This window comes from Mustela erminea, chromosome 15 (genome assembly GCF_009829155.1).
Source record: "Mustela erminea isolate mMusErm1 chromosome 15, mMusErm1.Pri, whole genome shotgun sequence".
Classification (NCBI taxonomy): Eukaryota; Metazoa; Chordata; class Mammalia; order Carnivora; family Mustelidae; genus Mustela; species Mustela erminea.
Genome location: NC_045628.1, coordinates 14622348 through 14648401, shown reverse-complemented (window position 1 = coordinate 14648401; position 26054 = coordinate 14622348). Strand labels below are relative to the sequence as shown.

Here is a 26054-nt window from a genome sequence, read left to right as displayed (position 1 = left end):
AGGGTGGGGGGGTGGGGGGTGCGTCCCAGGCTTCCAAGCCATTCTCCGGGGCTTTAGGTCACTAAGGTACTTCTCGGCTGTCCCCGAAATGCTTCGAGCTCCATCGGCAACTGCTACTCCACCGAGCTCCGGCCTCTGGCCGTTCTTGCGCACTTTTCCCTGGAGTCTCTGCTCCTTCCGAGACGCTCGACTGGCGGTAGCAGGCTCTGTGCAGCTGCTCCCCCGTCCGTTCCGAGACCCGCACTCCAGACGCGCGGGCTTCCTGGGAGAAGGGAGCTTGGCGGCGGCTTCACCTTCCTCTGTGAACAGCGCACCGGAAAAACCTCCTCCCAGCTAAACCTACCGCTCCGGGAGCGACCCGAAAAGGCACCCGCCGCCTGCGCATGCGGACTCGGCAGCCGCCACACAGGCGCCGGGGCCGCCTCCCTCCGACCCGCCGCGGCCGTTTGGAGCTCCCTGACAGCTCCACGACCGGCGGACGCAGCCTCGTCTCGTGCCTCCACGTTGTCCTATCAGAGATGGGGCGGGGCGGTGGTCCCCGCAGCCTATCAGCGGGAACCACGACCCCGGCGAACCCAGTAGGAGAGCGGCCGGGAAGAAGGCGATTGGGCGGCGCCGGCGCGCGGGGCGTAGCGCGGCCCGGGCCCCGCCCACCGCTGCCTTCCTCTGCTGGGCGCCAGCTGCTGCTTAGGCCTGAGCGAGAGCCGACGGCGGGCGGGCGCAGCTGCAGCCTGAGCGCCGGCGGGGCTGGTGGGCCCCGCACCCTCTCTCCTCCTCACTGCCCGCGCCCTCGGACATGGTGGCCCCCGGCTCTGTGACCAGCCGGCTGGGCTCGGTGTTCCCCTTCCTGCTGGTCCTGGTGGACCTGCAGTACGAAGGTGAGTCCTGCCCTGTCCTGGCTGGGGGAGCGGGCGCCCGGCCCAGGCCCCCTGGCGCTTCCCCGCCTGCATCCGGGCGCGAGTCTCGGGGCGGCCCGGGCGGCCGGGCGGGAGCTGGGGAGTCCGCGCGGCCCGGCTGGGCCTCAGCCCGCCCCTGGGCGGGGGCCGGCGCCCGGTTCCGGGTTCGTTTAGGGGAAGAGGTGGTGGGACCGGCGCGCCGCCGGGCGGGGACGGGCGGGTTCGGAGGGAGGAGCGGGGTCATAGGGGATCGAGGGGGAGTGCGGGGGGCGCGGGGTACCCGGCGGCGACTCCTGGAGTGTCCTGGGACGCGGAGAACGGAGCAGCCGTCGGGTCCCAGCCTCGCGACCCGCGCTAGGCGCCTGGGGGACCCTGGGTGGGTGGTGGTGGGAGGAGGCAGAGAAGGTGGGCGAAGGGGAGGCTTCTTTCGCTCCGGAGTTCCGGGGGAGGGGGGAGCGCGTCCGGCTGCGCTTAGTGGAGGGTCAGCGGTGTTGACTTTTCAAAGTTGAGTAATCCTCGCGTTACTGGGTGTCGCGGGTAGAAGTTGTTAGGTGGGTGCGTTAAGGAGCCGATGCTGGAATTCAGGCACCTGGAGGGCAAGGCGCGAAGTTTGTGGTTTTACTGCTCGCAGCATGGTGTCCTTGAACTTAGGGCTGACTTTGCTCTTCCGAGTTCTCTGGAAAAAGGCCCCCTGCAAAAGTACGGAACGCTTGAATTGCGCTGGAGTCCCGCAGATTGCGTTGCTGGCTCCTCTAACAGAATAGCAGAAGCAGAGGGCTGTCCCATCTCAGGTGTCCCCGGGAGCCGTAGGAATGAAAGCTGAAAGGGCCACCTGAACTAATTAATGTTCCCAGCCTGGTGACTGCAAGAAATATTCGAGTGTGATGACGGATCACATGCACTGATCTACTTTCATTCCTATGAAAAGGGCTCGTTAGTCAAGGGGGTCACACATTTCAGGATGAGGTTTAATGTTAGATGTGGAGGGAGTGAGGAACCACAGTGGGGAATTGTTGATGGTAAAATCCCCTCGAAATTCTCAACTTAAAAAAAAAAAAAGTAATATGCTCCACATTTTAGGTCTCATTCATGGCATTGTTAATATTGGTGTTCTCTTGGTGACCCCATATATTTTTGAACCCCAAATCAGAACATACATTGTGACAACATTGGGACAAAGTATTTGACACAGAATTTGTCTAGGTTGCCCTAGACAGTCTAGGGAGTTGAACTTTGAATGCCCGGACCACTCTAATATGGGTCATGTATTCCAGTTATCTTGCATTTTCTAATGTTAACGCTACCCACCCCCACAAGTGCCACATTTTGTCCAGTTACTGCTAGTGATTTACTTTGACCACTTAAGAGAACGTTGCCTATGTTCTGTTTAATGCTCTTTTTTTTTTTTAAGTTATGAAAGTTCACTTTTATATGATTTGCTTTTCCTAGTAGCTTTTGGACTACCGTTTTTGGACTTGCTGTTCTGTGGAACTCTGAGTACTTCATTTCCCTCCTATAGTGTTTTCCATAAGAAAAACTTGATTAGAGAGTTTTTCTGTATAGAAGGCATTGGTGACAGTTGTCAGAGGAGTGCCAGAGTGCTGTTTTTGAGGAGTATTGCCTGTATGAAGTAGCAGGGACTTGGTACAAGTAGTAGGGAAGAGAGGGAAAGATCTTAAATTCATTAAAGGTCTTCTGTGTGCCAGGCATCTTTCTATAAGTGACGGCTCATTCATGGAGGTATGTGATACTGTTCCTACCTTACAGATGAGGGAACTTTAGCTATAAGTCATGGAGCTGTTAAATTTGAGAACCACAAGTTAAACTCAGTTATTTGACTCTTAAGTTCATCTTAGGTGCAGGTGGGAGGCAGAAATGAACTGGTTGATAGTATGATATGGGCTCCAGCATTTGTAGTAGCCGCTGAGAAAAAAAAAAAATCGGCTTTTTTTTGTTGTTGTTTGTTTGTTTGTTTGGTTTGTTTGCCACTGGCAGTAATGAGGTGATTTCCTGGTGTGTTTAATACAGTGGTTCTCAAACTTGAGTGTATATCAGAATCTTAACTGGAGGGCTTTTTAAAACAGAGTGCACTTTAAAACAGCGTTTCTGATTCAGTAGGTGTGGGTGGGACCTGAAATTTCGCATTTCTAAAAAGTGATCACTGGTGAGAATCACTGGTCTAATAAGTTATATAGAGGAGTAAAATTAGGTGTCTGCATGTTCTAGACACTAAATTTGGTGATGCGGATATAAAGGTAAGAAAGAACCTTTGACCTGAATTGACAAACTGTTAACTCTGTTTTCCAAAATAAGTCGTGTTTGGTTTCAGGAACCTCCCAGTCCTCTAGGGGGTATAGGTCTTAGGTTCAGAGGGAAGGGAAATGAAGGAGAAGCGTGTGAAAATAATAAGTGTGAAACACAGAGTTGCAAGTGACAGAGAGGGTCCCCAGCAATTAGCTTAGTTGGCCTAGTTTTTTCTGATTTAAAAATATTCGTTTCCCCCCCACGCCCGCCAGGCTTTTCTGTTTATTGTGATCCAGACAAAGAGACTATGTAATAGTCTTATGAATTGAAAGATTACATCTTTTAGCACCCTCTTTCAAAAAGGCCCTTGGAATAAGTCCAAAGCACTAGGTTAGGAATAGAATTTTTGGAGCAGAAAGACAACTTTAGTAGTATCTAGTATTCTCGTGTTACAGATAACGTAGCTATTTTAATTCTTTGTTAATGGTTTGTTCTGTTTGGTGCTATAAGTAGGAGCACAGCCTGGGAACCAGACCTCCTTTTATCTTTTTTTTCTTCCTTACCATGCTTCCTGGACCCAGTTTTTCTTTATTTCACTGAACTGACCTGACTAAACCATTTGTTTGGCCACATGTAAAGAATAGATGGAAATCTTTAGGTCTAAATGATATTGATCATTTTTATGTTCATCTAACCTACTTAAAGTTTCTTTTTTCTTTGGGATTTTTCTGGCATTATTTAAATTTATAAGAAAAAAAAAGTAGGAAAAATGAATGACTTTCTGAAATTTATACACACAGAGTGTTTTAGCAGATGGTTAGATAGGTTTGGGGGTTCTTTTAATGTGTTAGGCTGTAGTTAGTAGTGTAAATGTTCCAGTTCACTTGACTAGCTAGCATTTGCTGAACAAGGGCTTGAAATGCAGTAATTTTGATTCTGTGGGACAGGTTCTATTTCTCAGAAGTGAATTAATTGTGGTTAAGATTAATTTCTTTTGTCATTGTTTTCCTTAGATTAATGTCCTGTGGTCTGTCTTTGTTTATATAGAAATATGGGAACCCAGTCATCTGCTCTTTAGAACTAAGACATTTCTTTCTTTCTTTTTCCTTCCTTCCTTCCTTCCTTCCTTCCTTCCTTTCTTTCTTTCTTTCTAAAGATCTTATTTATTTATTTGAAAGCAGAAAGAGAGGGAGAGCTCGAGAAGGGGAGGGTCAGAGGAAGAGGCAGACGTCCTACTGAGCAAGGAGCCAGACCCAGCATTAGATCCCAGGACTGCAGATTCATGACCTGAGCGGAAGGCAGTTGCTTAACCAACTGAGCCACCCAGGCGCCCCGAACTAAGACATTTCAACTGCAGATTTATTTTTCTTTCAAGGTCTTTAGAAAGCTGGTTTAAAAAAAATGGTTAATTTTTTGTTTTGTACATCTGATAAGTTTGTGTCATTTGGAGTTCTGAAATATGAGAATCATCAGAGTCTTACTCTATGGTGCTTTCTGGTGAGATGTAGTACAGAACTCATGGTTTTGTCAAGGAGTTTACAGACCTCCTAGCGATGTAAGACTTGCTTTGTGAAGCACGCGGGTCCTCTCCCCTCTTGCCTCAGTTGAGATTTATGGGTCCACCCTGTAGTCTCGCCACTGCAAACACCCTTTAATTTCCTCACCCTGTATGCTTTTGTTTTACTAGCGTGGCACAATTCAACATCCATGAAACCCAACTTGGCCAACTTGATTGTTATACCTCAGAGTTGAACATGGAGAAAAACGCAGATAACCTTGCTGACTGGTCGCATTGTGAGCACATAATCTCAATTTCAAATGCACATTCAATACTGCCAGCATTCCTGTAATTCCCTAGTATGTCTGTTCCTGAAAATCAGCATTTCAGACCTCTTCTTTCCTTAAATATCCAATGTAACCCCCTTTCCTCTCTCTCTACCTCAGAGAATGAAAGCCACCACTGGGCAGTTTCCTTTTCTTTCTTCCACTGAGTACCTATATTCATACCCAGTCTGCTAGTTTTCTTATATTAAAATAGATAAAGCATCTCTTTTCCTGGCAAAATCCAATACCTCTACTTATGTCCTGGATTCCATTTTCTCTCATCTCTTGAAAATATTGTTCCTATAGTTATCATTTCTCTCCTGTGTCATCACTTTGTTTCTCTCTGTGGGATCGTTGGCATCAGCACTCCAGCATGCTGTAGGGTTTCCATCCTAAACTCCTTTGATGTCATGTGTCCCTTCAGCTACTGAACTGTGTCTTTGCTTCTCTAGAGAGCAGGACTTTGAAGAGTTGATAGTCTCTATTTCCTCATCTCTGTTATTTTTTCATCACTGATAACTGCGCAGCCTTACTCTCTGACTGCTGCCTACTTACACCTCTTACCTTAGTCTTCCTCTCACCCACCACTTCCCACCGCACCAACTTCTTTATTATTATTAGTGTTATTTTTTAGAGAGGGAGAGAGCAGGGGTGGTGTGGGTTGGGTGGGGAGGGGCAGAGAGAGGGAGAGAGAGAATCTCAAGCAGGCTCCATGCTTAGTGTAGAACCTTTTGCGGGGCTCATAACCCCAAGATCATGACCTGAGCCAAAATCGAGAGTCGGATGCTTAACCAGGGGAGCCATCCAGGTGCCCCCAGACCAACTTCTTTTACTTCCAAATGCCAACCTCATTTCTCACTGATTCTTGCTGTCCCCACAGTCTGGAAAGTTTCACCTGACATCTTCAAATGAACAGTCATATTTCAGAGAGGACTTTCCCGACAGACTGTGTAAAAATGACTCTCTTCTTCAGTTAATAGTCTGTTTACCTTTTTGAATTTACTTCATACAACTTCACATTGTCTGAGTTATCTCATTTACTTTTCTTTCCTGTCTGTTCGCTCTAGAATATAAGATTTGTGGAAAGAGCTCTTGTCTCTGTACCTGAAATGCATTGACATGAAGTGGATGTGCATAAATTTTTTTTTTTTAAGATTTTATTTATTTATTTGACAGGGAGAGATCACAAGTAGGCAGAGAGGCAGGCAGAGAGAGAGGAGGAAGCAGGCACCCCGCTGAGCAGAGAGCCTGATGTGGGACTCCATCCCAGGACCCTGAGATCATGACCTGAGCCGAAGGCAGCGGCTTAACCCACTGAGCCACCCAGGCGCCCCATAAATATTTTTTAAATGAATGAGTGAAGTTGACTGTTTAAGCGGTTTTTTTTCCACATGGACTCTTCTAAATTTTTCTGTGTTGAAACTCAAGGGATCTTGTCACAACATTTATGCGTTCACAGTTAATTGAAGCAAAGACAAGCAATGCCCACTGAAATTGAGCAAACCTGGTTATAATAGGTTTTATTTTCCTGGTTCACCCGGGAAGATTTCAGTGCAGACATTTAGTTCAGATGTACCACACAACTACTCAGCCTTTTCTTCCTTTCAGTTTGACTCAGCCACTTTTTGGGTCAGAGTGACTAGAAAGAGATACTTAGGGTTTCCAGCTCAGTGTATTTTTCTTGAAACAGTTTTGTCATCCGTCTTTGGTAGACTATGGAATAACTAAGATAATGTACTTTTTGCTCTTTCTGTGGCTGATTTCCACTTTTTCTGTATTTCTGCTGTGAGACTTCTTTTATGCTCTACCCCATCTTGCTTGAATCTTGGATTCAGATCAGATCTTTTATGGACAGTATTTTGTCTTTTTTGACTTATATGCCTTTGTAGGATGATCTTTGGGTTTTCCTCATCCATCACAATCTTCCTTTTTTTTTTTTTTTTTCTTAAAGATTTTATTTTTAGTAATCTCTACACCCAACGTGGGGCTCAAACGCCAACCCCAAGACCAAGAGTCGCACACTCTACCTACTGAGCCAGTTAGGAGCCCCTCTTGCCCTTCACATTCTAAGTGCTCCAACCTGAATAACCCCCTGGGCTTGCTACCTGCTGTGTCATCTGGCCTTAGCTTGAGCCTTAGTATCTTTGGCCATTAGTTCCTGCCTTTTTCATTCTTGTTCTTTGACTCTTGATTATGACTCTCACCACATCATATTCTTAACCCCTCAACTCTACATTTCTTTTCCTTTTTAAAGATTTTACTTATATGCAGAGAGAGAGAGAGCACGCACGCGAGAGAGAGTGAGAGAGTGAACACACAAACTAGGGGGGGTGGCAGGTAGAAGGAGAATGCAGGACCCGATCCCAGGACGCTGGGATCATGACTTGAGTGGAAGGCAGATGCTTAAACAACTGAGCCACGCAGGTATTCCTCAGCTTTACATTTCTTTAAATTCTTTATTCTTGCTTGCCAAAATGTGGTGGGTTCTCGTATACTAACTTCATAAAAAGACTTAGCTATTCCACCTTTTTTCTTACACTTCCTATATATTTTGTTGATCTGTGGTCATGCTCATCTAAGGAGAAACATACTGTTTAATGCTGATTAGGTATGATGTTTGGTTGTTTTAGCTCATAGAAAGTAGGAGATAGCTCTTGCCACTGTCTCCCAGCATGTGGCAAAGGAATAAAAAAGTATCCATGACTCAGAATAAGGTTGAGATACTATAACAGCCACCACAACTTACAAATAATTTTTTCTTTTTATATATTAATGTCTTATGAATCTTTGGTAGTACGTTTGATTTGATAATTGTTATTATATATCTTGGATTCTATCCCTTTTTGTAAACTTGTATTTTGTTGTATGTTACTCTTAGTGTATATAAAATAATTACCCTTGTGAAACAGAAATTTATGAGAATTCAGAGGTAGATATAAGGACTGACAAAAGTAGAAGTTTCATGTGGCACCTGTTTAGGGATAAGCTTTTATATAGGCTTTAAATTTAGTTCTCCTTGGAATATTCACTGGTTCATGAAAAGTGGTTTAGAAAACGATCCAAAGGTTCATTTTACTATAAAAAGAAACAGACTTTCTGGGGCCTGAAGGGATTCCTACTTGAAGTTACTCCAGTCAACAAGGGGTTGTATTGAATAATCTGCAGACAGAATTGTTTCAGATCTGCAGCTGCCTGGGAAACCTTCAGGTGGTTGAGCCCTCACTGGAGGAACCAGACGAACCAGACATCAGTTCTGATATTCGGATGACTGGTGGTGATACTTTTAAGTAAGAAGGAAGATAGTTATATTCATTCAGTGACTATTGAATGTCCACCTTGTGCAGAGTATTGAACTGGGTGATACAAAGAAGAAAAGATGATTTGTAATCTCAAACTCATTTTTTGTCTGGATTGGGGTATTCAGGGATTGCGAGAGGCTGGCAAACTGTGAAGGTCAATATGTTGAGGTGGTGTTGCAAAGTCAAGTCATGTGCTTGTGAGTGTGGAGATGTCATAGGAGCCCAGAAGGCGCTTCCCCACCCTCTCACTGCCGTAGTTAGGGGAGGTCTCACAGAGGAACCAGCATTTGAGGCCAGAATCCTGATGGAGGAGTAGAAATTTCCCAGGGGGACAAGAGTGGGGAAGGTCTTTTTATGGAACAGCAAATGCAAGGTGATAAGTAAATAGAAGAGAATATAGTCTATTTAGGGAAGTACAACCAGGTCATGATGGTCTAGGAGTGCAGAGCAAGAGGTGGAGGAGTGAGGGGTGATGAGGTTGGACCCACATGAGATCTGATCACAGAGGGTGTTGTTTGCTCTTAGATCTAGACTGAGTCTAGCCAGTGATGTGAAAATACTGCATAATTTTTATTCCGAGTGCATTTTGGAAGATTTGTTCTGGCAGCAGCATGGGTGCTGGATTTGGAGGGACGTGGGGGGAAGCGCCCAGTTAGGAGGCACACCGTCTCTTGCCGGGAGAAAGGAGCCTGGACGACAACACTTACACTGTGGCAGAATCTGTTATGGACAGAATATGAAGGAATAATTCTTGCTGGATGATTGGGGTAGGCCGTGGAAAATTTTCTTAGAGGGGGTTGTATTTACTTATCACATTAAATGGAAGTTATATTGGATAAAATTGTAATTTAATAAAGATCTGAGTTTTATTCGGAAGGGACAGAAATGCTGGATACCTCTTTTAATCCTAGAAGGTGAGAGAAATTTAGTTTGAAGAGTAATTTAACTTTTGGGGTGACAGTATGATGTAACATTTTTGGGGATCATACCAAATTTTATTTGAAGGAATAGTACAAATGAAATACCTTTAAGTGCATGTTTTGGTACAATTTAGAGAAAAGTTAAAAGTCACCCCAGCGTGCATACCTGGCCTTGATGACCAGAGAAGTCCTCCCTGTGGCTGATTCCTGTCTGATTCATGGCCGATTGTCCTATCTCCCAGGATACGCTTATCAAAGAAATACACTCTGCCATACCGGGTTCCGGGGTCCCCGTTCTTTATGGATTTCACCTGCTGATTCAAGTAATGAATGCCAGTGAATGTGACAAACAGGGGTCATTTTTGCAAGTGACCAGTTGGTGGGGTTCCAGTAGTAACAGACTGATGCTTTTTTCCAGTAGTAACACTTGCACCCACCATTGCATTTAGCCTGCTCTCCCAGTTACCGTGGTTTGGTTTCTTGATATCCTGAAGAATTTGGGATTTGGCCACCTTGTTGGTCTGCAGCTTCCTCACTTTCTCAAGCATGTTCCCTCTCTTGAGATTTTGAAGAAAATATTTGGCAAAGTTCTTCAAAGCCACACCACTGGGGGTCAAAGCAGCAAGACATGGACAGGTAGACGTAGGAGGCGTAGACCTCCAGGTTGATCTGGCAGTTGATGGTTTCTCTGATTCCTGGTTACAGTTTTGGCGCATCTGCGGGAGGAATGCGTAATTGTGATGGGTGGCCAAGGAGGGGTCCTCTGAGGGCGCTGTGAGGAGGTGGAGAGCCAGTGGGTTGAGCTCTGGTTCCTTCCAAGCATTGTGAAAGCAGGAAACCATGATGACTCTCAGCGAGGAATGTCTGTCTTGAAATAGCTTGATCTGACAGTTCAAAGAACTTGGCAAATGCTTTTTTCCCTCCCACTAGACTTAGGTTCAGATGAACCTTGGAGGTTGCAAACCCTTCTGCTAAAATGTTCTATTAAATGATGGATTGAGTGAGTGAAGCATACACGGCTAGTAACTCAAGCACCTAGCCTGGATTATAGGGGAAAGATCATGGGCTGTGTTGAAAAGAAAGTTGGGCTTTGGAATTGAGTCTTGTTTTGGCAGTTACCGTGAGTGTGCCAGCGGGATGGGCTGGAGCCTTAGTTTCCTGAGTTATAAGAGTGTGGAAGATGTTTGCTTTCTATGGTTATTGTGAAAATTAAGTGAAATTATGACACTGAAAGTATCTAGCACATAATAGATTCTTAATTTCTTCTGTTCTACATTTTTCCTGTCAGACATTTTCATAGTTAGATAAGGGAAGCATTTTGACTAATAGTTCATCTCATACCAGAATTTCTTCCTTCTTCATGCAATCTGGACTCCTCTATTCAGTGCGTCGATCTGATGTTTCCTTTGAGAAAATGTAATAGGGAGATGTTTGAAAGCTTCATGCTATTTTGAACACCATTCCCTTCCTACCCCTGAATTTTGAGAGTGCACAGAATCCCATCAACATGCCCCCGCGATTACTTGTACCCCTGGAATAGGCCCAGTTGTCCAGAGTTCATATACAGTGCTTTCATCGTTCGTGCTTGATTCTTAGTCATTCTCTAGGGTAATTTACCGTAATCTCCATACACATGTTCTCTCAACGCGAGTAATACACAGATTTTTGTTTTTATACGAGGAACTATAAATGTTTATGGATGGATAGTTCATATTAGAAATTATCTTTAAAAAATAAAAATGAGCTATCTTTAACTCTTTTAATACCCCCACCCTTAGTTCCTTAAGGAGATTTAATATAATTTTATTATGGAAAATTTCACACATTTACAAAAGGAGGGAATGGTATATGAACCCCCAGGCCCCATCCCATCTCCTAACTTGAACAGTTACCAACTCAGGACTGATCTTATTTTAGCCATACCCTTGAATTATTTTGAAACTATCATATATGCCATCAATTTATTCATAAATATTTTAGAATTTATAAAGGATAAGTATTGTTTATCACCTATATTCTCTGCAGTATCTGATTATAATGCTGTCCCATTGAACTGTAGTTTAACAAAAACATTTGAGTCAGGGTTTTGTTTTTTGGGGGGATAAAGCCATTTTATTGAGATGCTTTGGAGAAAGTTCAAAGGGTGGAGGCAATGACATCCGGGCCCGAATCTCCCCAGCTTCACAGTTGCTGAAAGGAGAAGAGGTTATTTTGCTTGTCTTTCCTGACTTAATTGCCTGCTTAATTGTAAAATATGTTATGTCTATAGTGTTTACAAATATTAAGAGTTTTTAATTTCAAGTGATTTTTCAATCAGGAACATCGTTAACAAACACATTCCTCAGTTTGCTTTATTAAATTTTTACTGTATTAGTAGCACGTTGATACATTTTTACTGGAAAAAGTTAATATAGAATTACACCATATGTGTATATATAGTTAAAGCATAAAGACAGAGCGCCAATACTGTTAGGCCACTTGCTCCGCTCAGTTCACACCCCCACCCTTCTTTCCATCCTGGCCTGCTTTGAATCTCTTCCACCCTGTGGCCACACAGCCCCATGGGATCTTTTTAAAATGTAAATCCCATAGTGAGTTCCTTGATAAAACCCATTCTAATGATGTCTCTTTTTTACTTAGAATAAACTGTAGGGGTGCCTGGCTGGCTCAGTGGGTTGGGCCTCTGCTTTCGGCTCTGGTCCTGGTCTCCTGGTCTCTGGGTCCTGGGATCGAGCCTGGAGTTGAGTCGGGCTCTCTGCTCAGCGGGGAGCCTGCTCCCCCCTCTCTCGGCCTGCCTCTGTGCCTATTTGTGATCTCTGTCTGTCCAAAAAAAAAAAAAAGTAAGTTTCTTACTAGGGCTTGAAAGACCCAGTGTGTTCTACCTTGCCCATATCCTCTATCTTTCCTAACATGCTGGAGCCTCTTTTTGATTCCTGGAAGATGAGCTTGCTTTGCACTTGCTTTGTGCTCTTTGCGGGGTCGTATTTTGGGTTGCTGGAGGTACTGGGCCGCCACCATCCCGACCTCCCACATCCCCCTCCAGCTCTGTTGTTTTTTAACTCAAACATTACCTTCTCAGGGGAGACTTAGTTGACCCTCTGTCTGTGTTTATAAAGTCCTCCTCCTCCTTTGCTCTGGCAGCTTGTCAGGGCATTTAGAAATTACCTTTTATCCACTGCAAGAGCAGTAAGTGCATAAATACTAGGTCTGGTTTTTATGAGTGCTACATTGTTTGAAGTTGTAAGAATGTCAGTTATATTCATTTTTAGAATTTTTTTTGTATTTGTCCCACAAATTTTTTTCCCTTAATTCTCTTATTTGGTTTTAGTTTCTTAAAGATTGATTTTGTCATCTTTGTACATTTCAGAATTGCCCATTGCCAGTCTGTGAATACTGATTGTGGGAGAAGACCGATTGCCTGGCTGGAGGCTGGGAAATCCAAGGGTCTCTTCCTTTTCCTTGTATCGGAGTTTGGAGCACTCGGAGAACTGCATCCACCTCCGTGCATGCTGCATGCTTCCCCCAGGAAGGTGTTTGGATGGGATTTTGCCCACTAACCCTATCCAGTCCTTTCCGTGTGTGTTCCCCACCCCACCCACCAACCTGAAATTTTTGTTTTTCTGATGGCCCTCCTCTTTTGGAAGTCATCCCCCCCTTCCTCCTATGAGGTTATGAATTTATTCTTTAATGACTTCTGTCATTTCTGGAATTTGAACACCTTGGGAGGTAGGCTCATGTTCTCAGTTGGCTGTCCTGATCTAGTTCCTGTGGTCTACTTCAAAACATTTTTTTAAAATGTATGAGATTTTTATCTGCTGGTTTTCTCTTAATTGAAGGGATTTAAATTTTTAAAAAAAATCTTAATTGGGGAAAATCTTAAAAATATACCAAACTAGGGAGAATAGCATTGTGTACCTTGGGGTACAGTCGCCAGGCTTCAAAAATTATCAACGTGGCTGATCTCGTTTCACCTACACTTTCATTTTCCTTTTGAGATTACTTTGAAGTCAGCCCCATTCTTCATATTATGTATTCTGTAAAGACTTCAGTGTGTTGCCGAGATGCCAATATCATGCTCAGAAACAGCCTGTCTTCCTCTGATCACTCCTGGGAACCCCGCTTCTAGAGCATTCTCATAAATGGCTAAAGCCTGGTGGATTCTCCTAATTGCCTCTTTGGAATAGACCACCCTATTCATCTCTGTTATGGCCACAGTTTTACACATAGTGTTTATTCAGTATCTTTTGTTTAATGAAATCCATTGGTTCTCATAATCTCCGTTATGAAAAGCAGGTTATATTTTTGGATGGTATGGAATTATGTGGCCTATCAGAATATAACTGGTTTCTGAATCTTTCTTGCATGGTGAAATTTCAGAGCAAGAGCCTATATTCACATTTTTAACCCACTGAAAATTCCAACTAGTTTCTCTGAATGTTACCCATACAGTCTTTTTTTTTTTTTTTTTTTTTAAAGATTTTTTATTTATTTATTTGACAGAGAGAGAAATCACAAGTAGGCAGAGAGTCAGGCAGAGAGAGAGAGAGAGAAGCAGGCTCCCGCTGAGCAAAGAGCCCGATGCGGGGCTCGATCCCAGGACACTGAGATCATGACCTGAGCCGAAGGCAGCGGCTCAATCCACTGAGCCACCCAGGCGCCCCACCCATACAGTCTTAAATAGGTTAGACATCTTTACGCTATTGCCCCAAACAGGACCCTGAGTTTTTGAGGCCATCAAGTTAAGGTTCCCTCCATTGCCCCCCCCTTTCTTCCTTGTATGGAAGGGTCCATCCTTGGTCCATCCACCCAAGGAAATAAAACATGGTACAGAAACTAGGAACACTGAAAGCTGAAAAAGATACTTTGTTTAGTAGGACAAATAGCAAGATAAAGTGAATTTCTTTCAACTCTTTGCTGTAGTGGATTTCCGTTGCCTTTGGTGACGAAGATGGCAGAGGCCCCCTTCGGTGCCCACATCGCTGCCGTGGGCATCCTGGACTCCTGTTCTTGCTTCACGTGGCTTCCACATCCAGACGGTCGCCGTAAGCTGTGTGTAGTCTTATTTCTCCTGTTTCTCTGAGCAGTCTGGTCTGTGTTTCCGTAGTCACTCCACTGTCAGATCACCTTCATGTCACCTGGCTCTGGTGACTGTGGGTGCCTTATGGTTCCCCTCTCCCTCCGGTTCTTTATGAGACTCACCTAACGCCTGAAGCGACCGACTCCAGCAGAGTGAAATCATGACGGAGAGGAGAGCTACCCAAGATGTAGGACTTCAGTTTCTCTGAAAGCCTCATTAATTCTCTTACTTCTGGGCATTTAAATGCGATGTTCTTTCTGTTCGGAATGTTGGTTTTTTCCCCCTTTTCACGTTGGCTGTATTCCTTTTTTTTCCTTCAGGTTTCAGGCGAGACCTCAGGAACCCCCTCACTGTTGTCCAGTAGAACTTTCTGTGATGACAGGAAATGTTCTGTGCTGTTTGCCGTGTGTCCTGTGCTATCACTAGCTTTGCAGCACTTAAACTGTGACTAGTGTGACTGAGAAATTACATTTTAAGTGTTATTTAACCTTAGGTGTTAAGTGCCCTAACTTGTGTCCTTACAGCGTCCTCTGTGTGTTGGCCCGTCATGATGCTGTATCATATATCTTCCTACATTTTTATTATGAAACATTTCACAAAGTTGGAAGAATTTTTTAGTGTACATTCCTCTATCTGTCACCTGGATTCTGCCATGAATACTATTACCATACTTGGTTTTAATACATATCCATCTAGGTCTTCCCTGTCCATCCATTAATTCTTTTCTAAAAATACATTTCAAAATAATACCAGGGTTGCCTGGGTGGCTCAGTGGGTTAAGCCACTGCCTTCGGCCTGGGTCATGATCTCAGGGTCCTGGGATCGAGCCCCGCATCGGGCTCTCTGCTCAGCAGGGAGCCTGCTTCCTCCTCTCTCTCTGCCTGCCTTTCTGCCTGCTTGTGATCTCTCTCTCTGTCAAATAAATAAATAAAATCTTAAAAAAAAAATAATGTCAGTACTCATTCCCCTAAATATGTTAACATGCCCATCATCAACAGCTTTTTTAAATGTAAAATTTATGTATAATTATCCATATTTTTAAGTATCTGCTGTTTTGATAGTTGCACGTCCCAGTGTACGCCGTGTCTCTGTCAAGATTAGTGCGTCTTCGTCACCCCAGGAAGTTCTCTCCTGCCCCTTCCTGGGCTCTTCTTTCTCCCACCCCCCCCAAGAGATGACTGTTCTGATTTTTTTGTCCGGCGGTGTCTGCTTAGCAACTGGAATAGCTTAATATCATGCTCACTGTAAAAGAAAGAGGTTTTGGCTTCTTCGTTTCCATATGCATCCTTCTACACCCATTAAATTAAATTTTGTGTTTGATTTTCAGCTAGATCAGCTCTTTGGCTACCCAAAATAGGAGATTGTGTTAGGGCTGCTATGGAAGCTCACAGAGGGAAACTTGAGCTGAGTGTTCACGCTAGTTGGTTCTGCCCCTCTGTCAGTGTTCTAGTGCACTTCAAAGAATCCCCCCACACCACAGTCCTTCCCTTCATCACTACTTTCACTGGCGTCACGTGCAACATCCTTGGTTTTCCAGTTGGCTTGGTTTTCCAGTTAGCAAGTGACTGCTGTCAGCCACAAATGTTATCTTGGTTAACTCTGATATTAATACCCGCTGTGGATTACTGACCTCTTATTTCTCATTGATAGTGAGCTCGGACTGCACTCAAGCTCAAGGGCATGACTAAACCAGTCCTCAAAACCTACCTTTGTCTGTCTGCTAGGACCACTCCCTAGTGTCAACAGTATGTAAGTCTGGGTCCGTTCAGGAAACAGAGATCACAGAATAATTTAAAAGAGGAAAGTTAAATATAAAGAATTGTTAAGTTATGATAGGAGAATACCTATAAAGATGTAAGGAAAGGTCTATAGGATATTCTGTGATTAACAGATGGTCCCCCAAAAAAGGCCATCTGAGAGGGGATCCCCCTACTCAAGTCTGGGGTTTATTAGATCTTATTAGAGAAGGTATAGGTGCAACCTAAAGCTGCTGATGGGGAAATTGACTGAGTTGCTGGGACTAGAGCTGGTCCGCTGTAGATGAGCAAGCAGGAAATAACTTCCTGAGGTATGGGTCAGCCCAGATCGGCCTGTGTGTTTGGGAAGTTGGGGTGCTGTTGTAGGCATGCAGCCTGGAGTGCATAAGGTCCGCCTTGGGAGACAGTGCCCAGTCAAGGCTGCCAGGGTGCGGAGGGACCGGACCTGTAGGCATATGGCTAGGATAGGGCACCATATATCCTCCCCATACGCACCATGCAGCAGGAGCCAGAAAAAAATAAAGATAGCAACAAGATTCAGAAAGTGTCCTTCCTGCAGTGCCCCTCTGGTACATTTGACTGTGACAGAGTGGAGTATTGTGCACAGTATGAAGAAGATATGCTTAAAAACCAGTCCTTTTTTTTTTCTTTTTTAAAGATTGTATTTATTTATTTGACAGAGGAGACACAGCCAGAGGCAACAGAAGCGTGGAGAGTTGGGAGAGGGAGAAGCGGCCTTCCTGCTGAGCAGGGAGCCTGATGTGGGGCTTGATTCCAGGACCCCGGGATCATGCCCAGAGCCAAAGGCAGATATGCTTAACAACTGAGCCACCTGGGCATCCCCCAAACCAGTCCATTTTTAAAGCCAGGTACTACTGAAGGATGAATTCAGAGCAGAGAGGTAGTATACCGATAATTGGCATAGAGGGTCAGATCATGTTATTCTACTCAGAATTCCTCATTAGCCCCCTGTTTTACCCAGAGTGAAACCAGAGCCGCACACAGTCAGGCCCTCTACTTCTTTGACCTCCTCTTACAGGACTGTCTTCCTTGGTGCTCTGGGGTAGCCATCCTGGCCTCCCTGCTCCTTTTGGAATGTAACCTGCCATGCTCCTGGCTTAGGACCCCTGCACTAGTTGGTCCTTCTTGGAAAGCTCTTTTTTCTACCTATCTGCATGTGAGTTCCTCACTTTGCTTGGAGTAAGTCTTCGCTCAGATGTCAGTTTCTCAGTGAGACCCATCCTTGACCACCTTGTTTAATACTGACAACCCCAGCACTCCTGATGACCTCACATGGCTTGACTCTTTCCATGACACTTTTTACCTACCATACTCTATAATTTATGTATTTCTTTTTTTTTTTTTTAAAGATTTTATTTATTTATTTGACAGAGAGAAATCACAAGTAGTCAGAGAGGCAGGCAGAGAGAGAGGGAGGGAAGCAGGCTCCCTGCTGAGCAAAGAGCCCGATGCGGGACTCGATCCCAGGACCCTGAGATCATGACCTGAGCCGAAGGCAGCGGCTTAACCCACTGAGCCACCCAGGCGCCCCAATATAATTTATGTATTTCTTAAGTCTGTCTCCTCCCTCCGTAATGTCCAGCGCCATGAGTGGCAGAGGTTTTTGTTTGTTTTGCTCACTTACCCCAAATACCTAGATTAGTGCCTGGCGCATTGTAGATGCTCAGTAAGTACTGGAATATTACACTGCACTTGATAATGCTCATTAAAATGATATTCTGGGGGCACCTGGGAGGCTCAGTTGGTTAAACGTGTACCTTCGGTTCTTGTCACCATCCCGGAGTCCTGGGATCGAGCCCCACATCTGGCTGTCTGCTCAGTGGGGAGCCTGATTCTCCCTCTCCCTCTGCCTGCCACTCCCCCTACTTGTGCTCTCTTTCTGTCAAATAAATAAATCTTTTAAAAAAATGAAATTCTAGTTTAACAAAGCAGTTATGATTTTGTTGTTTGACATATTTTTACTACTACTGTGGTGGGTAGTTTCCCTTCTATTTTGGGGACTGGTTCCATTCTTTTGATTGACCAGGCTGATAATGTGTATGTTTTGGGGTTGCTTGCACTCTGTAAAACGAAGCACTGGGCTTTGTTGTTACCTTTTCTGTGTCACTCTTTAGCTTCTGTGACTCATCTGACCAGATTCCTGAAGTAGATAACCATATATATATATATATATATATATATATTTTTTTTTTTTTAAAGATTTTATTTATTTGAAATAGAGGGAAAGAGAGAGCGCATGTTTGCACCTGCGCCTGCGAGATGAAGGGTGGGCTAGCGGGAGAGGGAGAAGCAGACCTTCGCTGAGCAGGGAGCCCGACACGGGGTGATCCGAGGACCCTGGGATCATTGACCTGAGCCAAAGGCAGATGTGTAACCAACTGAGCCACGCAGGTGCCCCATATTTTTAACATTTTTTTTTTTTTTTTAAAGATTTTATTTATTTATTTGACAGAGAGAAATCACAAGTAGATGGAGAGGCAGGCAGAGAGAGAGAGAGAGGGAAGCAGGCTCCCTGCCGAGCAGAGAGCCCGATGCGGGACTCGATCCCAGGACCCTGAGATCATGACCTGAGCCGAAGGCAGCGGCTTAACCCACTGAGCCACCCAGGCGCCCCTATTTTTAACATTTTATTCTTCAGAATTAAATCTTGGTCATGGAAAGTTAACTTATTTTTGTTGTTGTTTTTAGGTGCTGAATGTGGAGTAAATGCAGATGTTGAGAAACATCTTGAATTGGGCAAGAAGTTACTTGCAGCTGGACAGCTAGCTGATGCTTTATCCCAGTTTCATGCTGCAGTAGGTTTGTATCTTGGAACCAAAGCCCTCAGGGGCCATTCCAATGAAGTCTAGTTAACAGCACCTCCTTTGGATAACGTTGAAAATAAACACTGTTTAATGTTTAAAGAAAACATTTAAAAATATTTGCAGGATTCTGGGTGAAATAGATTAATAAACACATAACACTTAAATACGTATGTGTCTAACACGAGAGAATTTTCCAGATAACTTGGACTTTCTATTGTAAGTACCAAGAATAATTCAAGATAATTTTGACAGAAAGCTTTTCTCACTGTATTATATAGTTTTCTGCCCCCCGCCTTAAAGATTTCACTGAAGATGGTTTAATGATGACTTGAGAACATTGGTATGATTATTTTACTTTGAGGCCTTTGGGAGTTCTTGCCGTCCATTGCCTCTTATGTGTTGGTCAGACTTCCTCCATCTCTTAGGCCGTAGTGTTGCTCATTTGTTTTTGTCTGTAATGTCAGCGGTCTTTGCACCTTTCAGTCTGTTGGGACCAAGAGAAACAAGATGGTCACAATAAATAGGTTGTAATGAGGAGTTAAAGGATTTTCTTAAGAGTCACTGTATATGCTTTTGTGTTAGGACTTTCTGACATTGACTTTTCTGAATCCTTTTTTAAATTAATTTATACATTCTTACCTATATTTGGGATGGTTAAGAGTGACAAGTTAACTGCGAGTTAATAATGTGGTGGGGTTTTTTTTTTTGTATATTTTTAATAAGATAATTATTAATTATCTGGTTTTGCTCATCAGAAAAATTATCATCTTACTCTTAAAATTTACTTTGTAAACAGTACATGATTAGATTTTGGTTTGGCAATATTTTTCTTCATGCTTTTTTGAAAACTCAGATTTTCATTACTGATGCTATTAGCTGTCTAGAATAATAAAAAACCTAGATTTTAATCTTGGCTCTGCCACTTGATAATGCTATATTATTGGTCAAGTTATGTAAGTAAATTTTGGCTTAAACAAGTTGCCTGCATATTCTTAGCAGTTTTCACAGTGCTACCCAAAAAGGGATTTCTTTGTGAATGTTAGGTGAGAATAATGTATATAAAGATTTTTTTGAAAATAGGGTACAATTACACATGTAAGGTATGTAGAAATGCAATTTTTATGTCTCTGAAAATTAAACTTTGAAAAAACAGACTTGATGTATTAATAGGATTTTCTTAACTATGTGAAGTTTCTGTTGGGAAATTTTTTCATTTTTGCGATTAGCTTACCTTGGGAAGTGGTGGGTAATTGGCACTTTGCACAAGTTACTTTTCAACAGAGACCGAATACTGTGTGACCGTGTCATTACTGAGGCCACACTTATCTGGTGATTTGAACTGTCTTCAGTGCTGCAGCATGATAATGAAAAAAAAAATTTCCATTATTGTCTTAGATAAAGCATGTCTTAAAAAAAAATACTGATTCTTCCCTAGTAGTGCAAGAGTATTTGCAGAAACGTAGACCTCCTACCCACTTTATACTTTATTATTTGCTTTCTTTAATCTCAATTTAGCAGAACTGTTAGGGCCATGTAAAATTGTTACAGTAGTTTAAAATGACTGCCCATTGTTCTTTAGCTTCACTGTCGTGCAAGAATTGTTGAGATGGCTCTTTCCCAGAATACCCAATAAAATACTACTGTATTCACCGAAAGATGTCAATTAGGAAAGCTAGAATGTGGTAATTGATTTGTGGAATTCAGGGAAGGGAGAAAGCGAAGTCCTACTGCACATTCGGAACTCGAGGTGTCCTGTCTGTCATGATTCGTTCAGGTACAGCAATTCTCAGATTGTGCCCACATCATAATTTCTGAAGGGACCTCTGTAGTTTGGGACATTTCATCATTTTAGTTTGTGTAAAACACTGGTCATAACTAACTGTAGAAAATAAAGTTTAAATTGTCTATGATGGCAGTACACAGGGAATATGACGGGAGGGGTGATGTCATGGTCCATCGAATCTCTTGGGAGATGTGTACGTGTGTTTATCAGAGAAGAACTGTAGAGCCTCCTTTTCGATGGTCTCTTTTACTAAACATCAAATGCAGTGTGGCCACACTGGCTGCTTAGGGCAGCCTAGTGAATTAGGGGGTGCTCCTCCCCAGCAGTGACCACGTCCGGGTCTCCTGACTGGTGGCCTGGCATGTTGTGTGCCTACTGCTGTGGGCCGTGGAGTTCTGCGCTGGGGGATGGCGATCACGCTTTAATACATTGCTTTACACGGACTGCGTAAAGAGCTCACTGTTTACTCACTTACTGTATTTCCAACTTCCCAGTTTTGTGATATACTTTATTTCTTTAACTTCTGTGATTAGAAATTGATGTTAGGGTTTGCAGTAGAATTTGACTAGCAGTATTGGGAGTTACCAACAGATTGCTTTTATTATAATGCTATAGCTGACGTTATTTATGGTTGTGGCACCCTCCTATTTTCATTTTTGAAAAATTGCTAGGTGCATTATGAAAACTACTTGGGCTTGGTATGTTTTATGATTACATTTTTAACACAGTAAAAGGTTTATTAAAATTCAGTAGCAACACAGATTGTTTCTACAGTATGGTACAGCTCTGTCAGTGATTTGAAGTTTTTTTTGTATCAGGCATATGAATATTTTTTGGCAGAAGTTTTAAGATTTATGAACTGATGAAAACATTCTTGATCTGTTGGAAACTGATTTGAGGAAGAATGTTGATTACTACTTTCTAATAGTCTTCTGAAACAGTTGCATTTATTTTAGTATTACAAAGCAGTCAGACACAAGTTTTTTGTTGTTGTTGTTTTTTAAAGATTTTATTTATTTATTTGACAGAGAGAGATCACAAGTAGGCAGAGAGGGAGGAAGAGAAGCAGGCCCCCTGCTGAGCAGAGAGCCCAATGAGGGACTTGATCCCAGGACCCTGAGATCATGACCTGAGCCGAGGCAGCGACTTAATCCACTGAGCCACCCAGGCGCCCCCAGACACACGTTTTGTTTAGCGATTTATCATTAGAGAAACTGCGGTGCAGTGTGAAAATGCACTGACTCTTATTCCCACAGCATGATTTTATGGAGATCATGAATTCTGGGATCTGAAATCATTTTTTGATAGATTTAGCACGATGTCTTAGCTATCTAGATCTGGCAGGAATGAATGTCTAATCCGGTAGGTTAAATAAATGGTGGGCATTTCTGAAATGATAGGTGTCCCCACTCACTTGGTAAGAAAATCAGTATCCCATTTATAGTTTTCCAAAATCAAAAAACAAAATCCATGTCTACATTTATTTGTCACTTAAACATATCATGATGTTTTCTCATCAAATTTGTACCTCATTTGTGAGGTGGGAACGGGCGTTACTCTTTACATTTAGACAGAAGGGAACAAGGGGTACTTTAGTAACCTTCCAAATGCCACATTCTAACTTAAAACATTGTGAACTTCTTCGGGATGGGTAGAGTATTATTATTATTGTGAGTATCATTCTTATTATTTGTGTTGAAGTATAATCGGCATACATGTTACATTAGTTTCCTATGGGACTAAAGGAATTAGTTTTATTTGATTCCTCATTTTTGTAGGTTTATTGTTAAAAATTGGGGTTCTAATTCCACTTCTTGTTTTTAAAAATATCTAAAAACTGAAGAATAAAGCAACTGAAAGTAAATGACCCAGAATTATTTTAAAGATTTATTTATTTATTTGACGGACAGAGATCACAAGTAGGCAGAGAGGCAGGCAGAGAGAGAGGAGGAAGTAGGCTCCCGGCTAAGTGGAGAGCCTGATGCGGAGCTCAATCCCAGGACCCTGGGATCATGACCTGAGCTGAAGGCAGAGGCTTTAACCCACTGAGCCACCCAGGCGCCCCAATCCAGAATTATTTTATATAGACACTTTTAATATATGTGTAATCCAGTACTTAATACAAAAGCTATGTCATATATAATCCTCCTTGGAGGTTTTTTTGCATAGACTGAAATGGTCAGTTTTTTCCCAAATCGAAGTCCAATGCAATTTTAGTGAAAGTGCTGCCTTGATAAGATGCCCGAAATTAGCACTAAGCATTCTTCTTTTCTTGAAAGAATAAGATGCAGAGTTCAAAAGAAGCAACATCTGTATTTGCAGATGCCATTGTTAATTTCATATGAGAGAATGATCTTAAATATCCAGTGAGGCACATCTCTTTAAGAGCTATGTCCATTCTCTGAAATCCCTGCATGGGGCGGCTGGCAGGGAAAAAGGGGACTGTGTGAGCAGATGTTTGCTTTGCCTCCTGGGTGGGAGGAACTTCAAATTCAGACCGGCGAGGTCAGAATCTCCGAGCAGCTTCTCTTCCAAAAGCAGGAGGTGGCAGTGTCTGCCAGACGCTCTGTGCCACCTCGGGCAGACTGCTGGGACCAGAGGACAGGACCAGCAGAGACCTCAGCCCTCTTCCTCTTTGGTACCCTCTGACAAAAACCTCTTCTGGGCTGAACAGAATGTGGCAACAAACCATTTGCTCCCTAGGTTTCCAGACCTGGCTCTGGAAGGAAGACCCATGGGGAGGGAGCCACATTCATCCGGAGGTTGGGAAATGTTTTCCTTGGTCTGTGGCAGGGCTGATGTTGGCATGGTTCCTTGTCCACAACAAGGTGACACTAGGGAAAGGAAACAAAATAATAGAAGCCTTTCTCGATGAGAAGGACCCAAGAATCAAGACCGGAAGCAAGGGAGGAGCTCCTGGGATAGGGTAGGGTAGAGGAGACCCTGTGGGAAAGCTGGCTGGCTCCAGGGACCAAGTATTACAGTGTCTTATGGAAATGAAAGAAAGACCAAACAAGCTGTATGTTTTCTGACTTTGTAGTCCCTTGCTTGTCCTAGACAGGTCTCAGTGTTGGCCTTGATTGTGGTGGTCATTCCGTTTCCTTTTATTTGAGTCCCTGTGGGCCAGATTATACAGAGACACAAAAGTGAATTTACTCAAGGAATTTGTTTTCTCTAGACTGAGGTGTGTGTATAAATAATAACAGAGGGAGTGGTAAGTGTTCTGGGCCCAGTAAGAGGTGTAGTATATTACAGAATGCTATGGAAATTGAGGGAATGGAAGGTATATTTTCACATGTGTAATCAAATAGGTCATTTAAGCTGTGCCCCAGAGGTCGAGTAGGATTTGGATATATGAAGTGGGTAGTGTGTGATGTAAACTCCAGGCCTTAAATCATGTCATTTGTAGTATTTACTTTTTTGCTTAGTGTAAATAAATAATGGAAAATGTGTTTTTTTAAAAATTAATGAATATAGAAACACTTCATGTTCATTGTGACACATTTGGGAGTATGTATATATAGTATAAAGAAGAAAACCCGACCTGTCTGCCCCAGTAACTGCTGTTGACCTGTGGAGAATCTCCTTTTACATTCAAAGGCAGTCACTTAAGCGTCAGAAATCCATAGTTTCAAATCATTCTCACGGCCACTCACGCTCACCCGACCCACATATTTAATTCATTGCACATTCTAAGTTGAATATGAACTAATCCTAAAAATGTATCATGTTTGCTCTAAATGTAGTTACTCTGTTTCTTAGTTTTTCTTCAGGTTAATTACAGTCTTCTGTAGGAAATACCCTGTATGCAGGCTGCTGACTGCTCTTTTTCCCTTGTCTTCCAAGCAGAACTGACTAGGAAAGAAATTTCAGTGATGCTTAGCTGGGTTTGATGGATTGTTTCTGGTTTTTGTTTTATATTTGAGAAAAAATTAAGTTTTTTTTTTTATTGTTAAAATGCCCAGTTCTCTTGGTTTTTCAAAAATATAACTATAATAAAATATGTATTACAATAAAATGCATATTACAAAAATTTACCATTTTGACCATCTGCGAGTGTATGAAGTTGGTGGCATTAAGCACATTCACACTGTTGTTTGTACAGCCCACACCAGTGTTCGTCTCTGGAGCTTTGTCTTCACCCCAGACGGAAACTCCGCACCCATCAAGCAGTTGTTTCCCATTTATCTGTCTCTGCATTTCTCTCCTTTCCTCTTTCTTCTTTTCTTTTTATCATAGCCATCCTGATGGATGTGAAGTGATGTCTCAGTGTGGTTTTGATTTGCATTTCCCCAGTGATTAGTGATGTAAACATTTTTTCAGGTGCTTTTGGCTATTGGTACCTCTTCTTTCATACACGGTTTCATCCCTGCCTGTTCTTCTGCTCTACCTTTGCCCAGCAGTACTTCAGGTAGTTCAGTGCCATTAACAACTGCTCAAAACCATGATTTTCAATGATTATATACCATCCGGCATACAGATTCCCATTTGCCATGTTTTTCAAATAATAAGACCTTCAGGGGTAGAACTTTCAGAGAGTTTTAGTTGTAAATCTTAAAATGATGGAACATCTCTGTTTATTTGTTTAAGACAGGTGGCTGGGTTTGGTCAAGACATATATGTTTCAAAATTGCTTTCTAGGAGGACTGTTTGACAGCACAAGGTTTGCTTCTAACTGTAGGCACTGAGCAGAGTGGAATTAGCTCAAAACCTAACATATTCATCTGTATTCCTTCTTTCCAATATTGTTAACTTAATTCGTCCTCCTCTATTTCCACTCTCCTCCTTTGTCCTAAGATTTGTACCTTTATTTCTTCACTGCCATTTTGATTGGAATTTGTGAGAGAGCAGAGATTGCACATTTCATATGTCAGTTTAATTGGAAGTCTGTGATTTTCTAAAATCCTGTGAATAGTCACATTCTCGGTATTTTACTTAAGGAAGTTTCAGCAAAGACAAAGACTGAAATGGATACTTATAGAAGTTATGAGTTGCATATAGTTACTATTTTAACCAAGAGGTTTGGCAAGCTTTTTCTTTAAAGAGCCAGATAATGAATTTTTAAGCTTTGTAGCCATACAGTCTCTGTGTTCATATTTTTTTATTTTTATTATTTGGCAACTCTTTAAAAATATAAAAGATATTCTTGGTTTGAAGTCTGTGGGTTGGATTTGGCTCAGAGACCCTAGTTTGCCAATCCTGTTCTGGCTTTTTTTTCCCTTAAAGATTGTATTTATTTGTCAGAGAGAGAGAGGGAGAGATACAGAACACAAGTAGGGGACGCTATAGGCAGAGGGAGAAGCAGACTGCCCGCTGAGCAGGGAGCCCGATGCGGGACTGGATCCCAGGACCCTGGGATCAGGACCTGAGCTTAACCAAGACTAAGTCACCCAGGCATCCCAGTCCTGTTCTGCCTTTATTTGCAGTGA

The 26054-nt window shown here is 42.8% G+C and overlaps 1 protein-coding gene across 1 annotated transcript in view; it reads left to right on the top strand.

The window, feature by feature from the left end:
• Positions 1-637: 637 nt before the first annotated feature.
• Positions 638-26054, top strand: part of DNAJC3 (DnaJ heat shock protein family (Hsp40) member C3) — a 63895-nt gene continuing 38478 nt past the window's right edge. The window contains exons 1-2 of the mRNA XM_032315031.1: positions 638-878; positions 18727-18837. Of these exons, the coding sequence (XP_032170922.1) occupies positions 797-878; positions 18727-18837 (193 nt within the window). The 5' untranslated portion in view covers positions 638-796. The remainder of the gene's footprint in view (positions 879-18726; positions 18838-26054) is intronic.